Raw genomic sequence first — 10,696 nt, forward strand, 5'->3', positions numbered from 1 at the left:
TGCCATAAACCCCAACCTCCGCATCAATTCATGACATGAATTCTGAACACCATTGGATTCTGTCCTCACAACCAGCAACCCAAATCAGAAAAACAAATAAAAAGGAAATTCACCATTACCAACCTTGGCAATAACTCCGTGAGCATCTCTGCATAGCCTTCCCCCGAAGCCACGCGCCCACCTGCACCTATCATGATTGCATGACAAGAGGATTGACCCGAACATTACCCTCATCCGAGTCTGAATCTCTTCCATTGGCTTCTTCAGCAACCATAGCATTCACCTTCTCCTTTTTAGGACAGTCCCTCGCCCTGTGTGGACCCTTGCAAATGAAACAACCACTATCCAGCTTTGGCCTCTGTTGGATGAACGTCGCCTCTGGCTTCCCTTTGTCTTTCTCTTCCTCAGCAACACCATACCTCTTGGGCTTGTCACCGAACTTGCCCTTCTTCTTCAGTTTGTTGGCGATAGTAGAGTCAGACTTTTCAATCTGCAAGTGCACCAGGCTGTCTGCTGCAACTATAACAGAAGAGAGGTCGATCACACCAGTCCTCCTTAACACGATTTGTGCCCATGATTGCAAGCCTGCCATGAAATTAAACAATTTGTCCCCCTCGGACATATCTTTGATATCCAGCATCAAAGATGTGAACTCTTTCACATATTCACGGACTGTACCCGTATGCTTGAGTTTCCTCAATGACTCCCGAGCCACCCAGCCAGAATATGCTGGAAGAAACTGCTTCTTCAGTTCTTTCCTCAGCTCTGCAAATACAGTAATGTTTGGGCGTAACTCGTACTTCGCCCGAGTTCGCCACCACAATTTAGCATTACCAGACAAATACATACTGGTAATAATTACCTTGTCATTATCTGGAATGTGGGCTGCTCGAAAATATTACTCCATATCCCACAAGAAATTCTCCAGATCTTTGGCACTCCTCTTGCCCCTGAATGACTTTGGTTCTGGAATTTTGATTTTGGAAGATGATGGCTTCTCTCCCACAACAGTCTGATTGTGCATGGCCCTATTCAATAGAGCTACCTCGCCCTCCAAATCTTTCACATGATCTTTGAAGAGGTCTGTCATGGACATCACATCATCCGTTATAATCTGGATCTTTGAGTTTGTCTCCCCCACAAACTCTTCAAGCATTGATCGTATTGTCTGCAACTCAGCTGCAAACAATTCCATCTGTTCCGTCAAGGCAGCAACATCGTCAGATTGTGGAGCACCCACCAAGGCCTCCAAACAAGTCACACGATCTTTGAGAGCTTCTGTAGCATTACCACCGGCCATGATGAACCCAACTCTGGGCTCTGATACCAATTGTCACAGGGGTAAATTCTGAATACGAATCTAGTGCCCTGTGATGGCACTAAGCTAGAAATATGAACAACTTTTCTGAATTTCTGACTTAGCTCAGCCAACTTATACTTACTGCCTAGAACACACAGCAAATAAAACACTCTTACACACAAGTACAGTTGCAAGAATGTAAAGACAATAACACCCACAAATTTACAGAAGCACAAAGCTTCCAACCTTTTACTATTATTCACAAAATAGTACAAGGAAAGGCCTCAACCTGCAGAAGCATACAAGAGTCTCTCACAACACAACTCTGTGTCTCACTCTCAATCTGCTCTCACAACAGAACCCACATTAGTAATATATAGGCAAACTCTCAAAATCGCCCACTAAAGTAGTGGATGACACCCTCATCCATTCACAACTACCCACTAAAGTGGTAGATGACACCCCCATCCACCTAGGGTCATGTTGGCAACCACTAAGTGTGCCAATACTACATATGTAGTTGACAAGCCCAACTACTAGCTTGTTGGCATGCTCTGCCCATGCCACGTGTCCATAGGAAGTTGCACTCAGCATAATGGAAGAAACTACCTCCAACCGTCTGTGTGTTGTCCTCTCAAATCTGTTCCACATGGATGGGAAGTTATTCAGCACACCCCCACTCCCCACATGAGTGGGAAGTGCTAGTAACTTCCCCCAACCAACAGAGCCCACTTAGTGGGAAGTGTTAGTAACTTTCCCCCTAACCAACTAAGCCCACTTAGTGGGAAGTGTAACTTCCTCCAACCACCTGAGCCCACTTAGCCATCTTCTGTAACCATAAGCCATGTCTGAGTCCCCTGAGCCAACCTTGCCTACGCCCACTGCCTTGTGCCCATGTCCCTGACTTGACTATGTTACACATCCATGACTTGTGTGGTCCATACTATAAGCAACATCTGAGTCAACCTTATGAACTTAGCCCGTGCCAAGCTCACTAATCTGTACCCACATATAAATGTCTCAGAGTGCACGACATCCAAATCGAGTGCCGTCTGCGCCAACCATCTTCTATGAACTTAAGGTACATCTCATAAAGATCCCGAGCCAAAACTAACTCCAAGCTTCACTTATTCGTCATATTTACTAAAATGTCACTAGACACCCCAGTGCACGCTGACACATTCCATGGCTGTCGTGGGCTTGTCAAGGTCCCAACCCCGTAACAAAGTACTATCATCAGTTCTTCTCTGATACATGTATATACGAACAAGAAAAGCAACTCTGAATTGTCAAGATCGACAGTTGGTTCGACCATGAACACAACAATGTCGATTCCACGACCCCCCAACGAGTCCTGGGACTGCATGCTGCCGGGCCCACCCTCCCGCAACAACGGTGGCGCCGCCGACCTCAGCACCGCCGGACTCCTCGCCTACGCCTCCGGGAGCAGTGTTGCCGTCATTGAGTCCCGCTCCATGCAACTCGTCTCCGTCCTTCCCCTCCCTCCTCCCTCCACCACTTCCAATACCTCACTCTCCCCCTTCGTCACCTCCGTCCGATGGTCTCCTCAGCCCCTCCGCCGCGACCTCCTCTCCCACGACCCCTCCTCCACCTCCCACCTCCTCCTCGCCGCCGGCGATCGCCAAGGCCGCATCGCCCTCCTCGATCTCCGCCTCAAGTCTCCCCTCCTTTTCCTCGAGTCCGATCCCTCCTCCTCCAAGCTCGGCATCCAAGATCTCTGTTGGATCCAGACCCGACCCGATATATGGATCCTCTCCGCCCTATCTGGACCCTCCAACCTCTCTCTCTACAACACCTCCACCGGCCGGTGCTTCTTCAAATACGACGCCACACCTGAATTCTTCTCTTGCATTCGCCGCGATCCCTTCGATTCGGGTCATTTCTGTACCCTAGGACTCAGAGGCTTCCTTCTCTCCATCAAGGTCCTCGGTGACACCGAAGACGATGTCGTCATCAAGGAAATTCAAATTCCCACGGACACCTCCGAATTGCAGAAGCTGGAGAGGGACGCGGTCTCCGGAGCGACGCCAAGTTCTTCGCCGGCGTTGACGGTGTTTCCTACGTACATGGTGAAGTTTGCATTCTCGCCGCAATGGAGGCACATTTTGTTCGTGACTTTTCCGAGGGAGTTGGTGGTGTTTGATCTGCAATACGAGACAGCATTGTTCACGGCGGGGCTTCCGCGGGGTTGCGCCAAGTTTGTGGATGTGTTGCCACATCCGAATGTTGAGTTGCTGTACTGTGCTCATCTTGATGGGAAGCTTAGTACTTGGCTGCGAAAAGAGTAAGCACCAATGAGGCTTGAATTGCTCTTGTTTTTTTGAATTATTCCTTTTTCTGTTTATGAAGTCTTTTCCTTTTTCGTAGTCATACTTATATTCTATTCTGTTTATCAGGTTTGATCTTCTCTACTTGAATTGCTTTTGCTGTTGTTTACAAACACACATACACCAGAAATAATTTCTTGTCTTGCTTGAGTCTAAGTCAGACGTAAATAAGAAATTATTGGTCCAGAGTCTGGCAACCTAGTTATAAACCAAAACTTTACATACATTACGAAGCTGATTTTTACATGCTTTATAGATAATTGAAATTCAAAACTTAGTTTAGTGCAGATTTGAATTTCCATTAAAAGTAGGTAAGTAGATTTCAAGGCCTATTCACCTCCTTAGGTCTAGTTCACACTATTCATGGCTACTTACCTCCAAAGGTGGATGCTTGAGGGTTGCCACAACCATCATTTTACAAGGATCTGGATCATGTCGCTAGACTTGGTATGCTCGTGCCATGAATTCAAGCTGGAGAGGATCCTAGTGTAGAATTTGTATGTGGGCTTGCTCAACTTAGGGTTCAGAACTTCAGGTAATATGGGATTCCAATAGGAGAATCTTCTTTATTTATTTATTATTATTATTATTATTATTTTTCAATAAGAAAAAATATGAACTATGCAATAATCATGACATCATCTTTCCTCACTCATGACCTCTGACCATGGGTGATCAGCGAATGATTTTCTTCAAAGCTAGTATTTTGATCCAACATTTTTACTGTAGTATGTTGTGTATTTTATTTTCATTTTTGAATTAATAGTACTACATCAGGATATTTTGCATGTCTTATTAGAGGAGTTGACGTCTTCAATTCACTGGTCAAGCAGTTATAGGCGTAATTTTTATGTTTATTTTTCTGATAATTACGACAAGCACATCTATACCGAGGTGGGACTCAAACCATTCACAGCCTCCTTATATGATGATAGAAGATACCACTCAAGTTAGATAGACAGCTGGTGTTTCACAGCACAACTTTTATACCAATGAATTATTTAGTACACTCCTTTGCAAAAAACTATGATTATTTAGACAACTGGTGTTCCATAGCACAACTTTTATACCAATGAATTTTTTAGTACACTCCTTTGCAAGAAATTCTTCTGATTATTTAGACAAGTGGTGTTTCATAGCACAACTTTTATACCAATGAATTATTTAGTACACTCCTTTGCAAGAAATTATTCTGATTAGAGAGACAACTGGTGTTCGATAGCCCAACTTTTATACTAATGAATTATTTAGTACACTCCTTTGCAAGAAGTTATTCTGATTATTTACAGATCTACTAATTCAACTTTTGGCCCTTATATATTGTCTGACTTGGAGTATTTGTTAACTTGTTTCATGTTGGCTTGAGACTTCACCTTTATATTAACTTGCTTCATTTTCCTCCTTGTATTTCACCTACTCTCTCTAGCACATTTTAATTTTGTGGCTTTGTCCCCTTTTTTATTTCCTCCTTAGGTTTCCACTTGGAAGTTTTCTCTTTTGCCTTTTTTCTACTTGCCTTGTTTCATCTTGGCCTTTACTATGCTCTCTCTCTCTCTCACTTGCTCTATCCGCACCCTAGCTCTTCTCTCGCAAGTCGCACCATTTCAATTTTTTTCTTTTTATTTAGGCATTCTTGAAGAAGTCTGTTGTCCATGGGATATGCATACACGTGAAGTAATCAAGATCGCACTCTCCAGCTTAGAATTTTGTTAAATACATTTTAAGTTGGTCTTTTAAATCCTTAAGATTATAGAAATTCTTACAACAAAAGACATGCCAATTGAGCTGCTGAAGATAAACCAAATACTTGACAACCCACAAACTCCTCAAAAACTGGAATGGGAACAACCATGTCAAACTATTTTGTGGGTGAACTGGCTTTTTTTGCATGGAGAAAAACTAATTGCTAACAAAAAATGCTACTATTTAATTTTGATTATCAAAGGAAGCAGAATTACTTAGAAATTTTGAGTGAAGCTGTTTCCCCCTTTTTTTTTTATAAGTAAAAATGTATTAGAAAGTGTTCAAAAGGGGAAACGCGTCCCAAGAGCTGTACAAAAACTGAAAAAAAGAAGGGGAAAGTCCTATGGACCCAAAGAACCCAAAAAATCCACGATTTCATCTAAAGAAATATAATTTCTCCCCATACCCCAACTAAAAAGAGAACAAATAGTAGAAAACTTCAACGCCCCTATGAAGAATTCCTCCCCATCAAAAGATCTTCTATTCCGCTCTTTCCAAAGGCTCCACCAAACACAGAGGGGGGTCACCCTCCAAAAATCGCGAACATGTGCCCCCACCCTTTGGCTCCCTCCAAATGTCAATCAAATCCCTTGAGGTCCGGGGCATAACCCACTGGACGCCAAAAAGTCCCAAAATAAGACTCCAGCAGTCATGAGCCACGGGACAATGCAAAAGAAGGTGATCCATAGACTCTCCATCATTCTTACACAGACAACACCGGTTAACAATGATTTGTCTTCTCTTTCTCAAGTTATCCAGAGTCAAGATCCTACCATAAGTTGCAGTCCAAACAAAAAAGGCCACCCTAAGAGGAGCTTGTGAATGCCAAACCGTTTTCCACGGGAAAGTGGTATAGTGAAATCCGGAGAGGCAGAAAAAGAAGGACCGGATCTGAAAAGTCCCCTGCAAAGAAGGCACCCAAATCAAAGAATCCGAACCAGTACCATCCACCTCCTGTCTATACAAAAGGTCTAGCAAGCTAGTAACGTCATCCAACTCCCAATCCTGAAAAGATAGCCAGAACCGCACATCCCAAGATAACCTACCGCTATCAAGACGATAGCAGTCAACAACCAAAGCATGTCTATTAACAACAATCCTAAACAACCTTGGGAACAAACAAGATAATGGATGATCCTCGCACCAAGTATCCTCCCAAAATCGAACGTCCCTTCCTTCCCGAACTCTGAATCTAATATACTTGGTGAACTCATCCCAACCCTTCCTAATGGATTTCCACACCCCCACGCCGACAGCAGATTTGACTGGCCTACCTGACCTGACCATCCCCCTCTCTCCTCCCCAAAGCGACATGAAACAACCTTCCTCCATAACCTATGTCTTTCACTACCGAATCTCCATAACCACTTGCCTAGGAGTGCTCTGTTGAAAGGGGCCAATCTCCTAATCCCTAGACCTCCCAACTTAAAGGATCTACAAACCTACTCCCACCGAACAAGATGAAATTTAAACTCCTCCCCCCGACCGCCCCATAGGAAGTTCCGTTGAAGCATCTCAAGTCTTCCAACAATAGAGGAGGGGATTTGGAAAAACGAAAGAAAATAAGTTGGAAGACTGGACAATGTACTCTTCACCAAAGTAGCTTTTCCTCCCTTCGAAAGATATTGCCTTTTCCACCCAGCTAACATTCTCTCGAAACGCTCAATCGTTGAGTCCCAACTTCCCACCCTCCTTGACGAGTCACCCGACGGCAAGCCGAAGTTAGAAATAGGGAAGGAGCTCGTCCCGCACCCTAAAACAGCTGCAAGAGAATCCACCTCCTGAACCTCCTCCACAGGGACAAGCACACTCTTTCCCACGTTGACTTTTAAACCAGAAACAGCCTGAAAACAAACCAGGACACATCTCAAAAATCTCAATTGGGACACCTCTGCCTCACAGAAGACCAGAGTGTCATCCGCGAAAAGCAGGTGAGAGATCTCCATCTGCTGAGCTAAATCTGGACCAATCTTGAAGCCCTTGATAAAACCTAAGTCCACAACCCTTCTCATCAATCCACTAAGAGCCTCCATAACAATAATGAACAGGAAAGGGGAGAGAGGGTCCCCTTGCCTCAAACCACGAGAACTGCCAAAAAACTCGGATGGAGACCCATTCATCAACACCAAAAATCTGACAGAGGAAACGCATGTTTCGATCCATCTCCTCCATCTCTCTCCAAAACCCATTCTCTTTAACAAATAAAACAAAAAATTACAGCAAACATGATCATAGGCTTTCTCGATATTCAGCTTACACAGAACTCCAGGAACACCGCTACTAAAGCCTAAAATCCACACATTCTGGCAATAAGAGCGGAATCCAGGATCTGTCTACCCCCAATGAACGCATTTTGAGACTCAGAGATGACTCCGTCCAGAACCTCCCTCAATCTTAACGCAAGGACTTTAGCGATAAGCTTATACATACACCCAATCAGACTTATTGGTCTAAAGTCCTTAACGTTAGAAGCACCACCCTTCTTAGGAATAAGAGCAATAAAAGATGTATTCAGCGACTTTTCGAACCTCCCATTAGAATGGAACTCATCAAAAGTGCCCATAACCTCCTCTCTAACCACCTCCCAGCTCTCCAATAGAAATCTCATTGTGAAGCCATCCGAACGTGGAGCCTTGTCACCATTCCAACTCTTCAAAGCCTTTAGAACCTCCTCCTCCGTAAAGGGGCTCTCTAACCCATCCCTATCCACAACTGAAATAGAATCAAAATGATAACCATCAAGTCGTGGCCTCCAATGTAGAGGCTCAGAGTATAGCCTCTGATAGAAAGAAACAATCCCCCTACGCACCTCCTCCTCCGTATTCAACACCGTTCCGTCCACACACATCCGCCCAATGTGGTTGCCCCTCCTATGGGCATTAGCAGTTCTATGAAAAAACTTTGCATTACGGTCTCACTCTTTGAGCCACAAGGCCCGAGATTTCTGTCGCCACGAGATTTCCTCCATAACCGCAATCTCAACACATTCTACCTGACAAGCTACTCTCCTATTACGTTGGGACTCAACAAGACCACCCACCTCTTCCAATCTATCAATCTCAGCAATGTCAGCGAGGGCCCTATTCTTCCTCCACTCCAAATTACCGAACACCTCCTTATTCCATCTTTTGAGTTTGTTTTTCAGGAGGCAAAGCTTTCCTACTAAAATAAAACTCGACGTTCCCATCACTATGTCCTCCCACCAAGACCGCACTATCCCTTGAAAATCCACCGCTCTAAGCCACATACATGTTCTCAAATCTGAATGGAGTACAATGAAGTCTCAATCCTCCATAGTCCAAAATCAAAGGAATGTGGTCCGACGTCACCCTAGCCAAAATGGCCTGAATGCGTCCGGAAACTTCTCCTCCCATTATCCTGAAATCAAGAATCTATCCAGGCAGGAAATAGTAGTTGCCTCCCTTCCACTAGACCATGTAAAAGAAGCTCTCTCTAAAGGAAGATCAATAAGCTGATGTCCATCAATAAATTTTGAAAAATGCATCATAGTTGGAGTCCATGAACCACCTATAGATCTCTCCGACGAGGATCTAACCACATTGAAATCTCCGGTCACGCACCAAGGAAGAGACCACATCCCCTTCACCAACTAAGCTCCTCCCACAGCGCAATCCTCTCACAGTCATCCACCGGCCCATACACACTAGAGAAGGCCCAAGAGAAACCATCCTCCTCCATCGCAAAAGCACAAGATAGAGAGAAACGCCCCCTACAAAAGTCCACCTTTGCCATCCATCTCTTATCCCACATGAGAAGAACACCTCCAGAGGTCCCTAATGCATCCAGAGCCTCCCACTCAACGAACCGACTTCCCCAAAGACTCTTAACCACTCTATCAGTCATAGAATCAATCTTCGTTTCTTGAAGACACACCAAATGAACCCCTCATTTTCTCACTGCCATCTTCACCACCTTCCTCTTGCCCGAGTCATTGAGACCACGGACATTCCAAGATAAAATTCGTAGCTTCATAACTTTTGTTGGTTCCCCTTGAAGGTTCATAACGTTTGTTGGAAGGCATGCTACTGTCTTTTCTTATTATCACAATCCGGAAACTGCAATAATGTCTAGTCCATCCCTTTTACTACTATTACCCTCAATGCAGAATTGCGGACTGTCATTCTTCCTCAGTGGTTTTGTTATCACATGATCGAACTATTTGTTGATACCAGTTCTTGGTAAGTTGAGGAGATCGTTCCACGTCTGTCGGGAATGCTGAGATCAGAGGCTGAGTGAAGCTCTAAGCTAGCACAAGGGATTCTCCGTAGAGGAGATTGAGAGAGAGAAGGCAAATTTGTTTAACACCTTATGGTAGCTCGAGTCCTAGAGGACCAATCTTTATGGTTATGGTTGTGGTGATGTATATGTCTTCCAACCTTCCTAAATGATGAAAGTTTAGTCCTATTTATAGTACTTTCATTTGGGTAAGGACCCTTGGTCATAACTCATAAGAGCCAACTCCCTCTTTATCTAATGGTTGCTTTACTTAGGTAAGGACCCTTGGTAACGAGGGTAGCTCATTCTTTATGCAATAGTCAGTCTGTGAGATATACATATATTTAATGTATTGTGCGGTCTCTACTGCTCGAGTTCAGCTATTGGTTATTAAGCATTCTTTCCCCCTTGTTTAGACCTCGAGGTGAGGCGAATCCTTAGAACTTAGCCACCTAACCACTGATACTCAGATTCCCGCGAAGTAGGGGAGATAGGGGAATTGCTTGGGACTTGCCTTCTTTGGTCTCGAGCTTCTACACTTTAAGCCTCGAGCTCCTATGCAAGGGGAGCTCGAGATGAACAGTTAAGTTTGAAACTCTCGAGCTCCTATGCAGGGGGAGCTCAGGGTGAACAATTAAGTTTGAAGCTCTCAAGCTCCTATGCAGGGGGAGCTCGGCGTGAACAATTAAGTCTGAAGCTCTCGAGCTCCTATGCAGGGGGAGCTCGGGATGAACAGCTTAGATGATCTAGATATAAGCCCTATCCGTAGGGAAGAGGCCTCAGAGATAGTGCATAGCGATTCTCATCCAACTGGAGCGGGGTACTTCCATGACAGCAGGAGAGTGAAGGGTAGCGACCCCCTCCTCTAAACAGTGTAGGTGAGTAGAAAGAAGTCCATCCGACTGGAGCAAGGCCTCCCTCATGAGGCCAAAAAGATAGAGCTCTAGCGTACAGTACATGCTCTTTACAGTATGCAAATGTGGCCTATGTGGTCTTGCATTAATAATATTAAAATGACAGGTGGCATCTGACGTAGAATAGTCATCTACATTATCTTAGTCAAATCTCC

General features: G+C 44.5%; 1 protein-coding gene across 2 annotated transcripts in view; it reads left to right on the top strand.

Moving 5' to 3' along the window:
- Nucleotides 1-2,468: 2,468 nt before the first annotated feature.
- The window catches only part of LOC132277309 (uncharacterized), a 51,669-nt gene continuing 43,441 nt past the window's right edge, over nucleotides 2,469-10,696 (top strand). For both annotated transcript variants that reach the window (XM_059779139.1, XM_059779140.1), the window contains exon 1: nucleotides 2,469-3,605. In XM_059779139.1, the coding sequence (XP_059635122.1) occupies nucleotides 2,614-3,605 (992 nt within the window). In that variant the 5' untranslated portion in view covers nucleotides 2,469-2,613. The remainder of the gene's footprint in view (nucleotides 3,606-10,696) is intronic.

The sequence above is a fragment of the Cornus florida genome, unplaced genomic scaffold (assembly GCF_030987335.1).
Source record: "Cornus florida cultivar Cherokee Brave unplaced genomic scaffold, ASM3098733v1 CherokeeBrave_3.0.0_Hap2_Chr10, whole genome shotgun sequence".
Lineage (NCBI taxonomy): Eukaryota > Viridiplantae > Streptophyta > Magnoliopsida > Cornales > Cornaceae > Cornus > Cornus florida.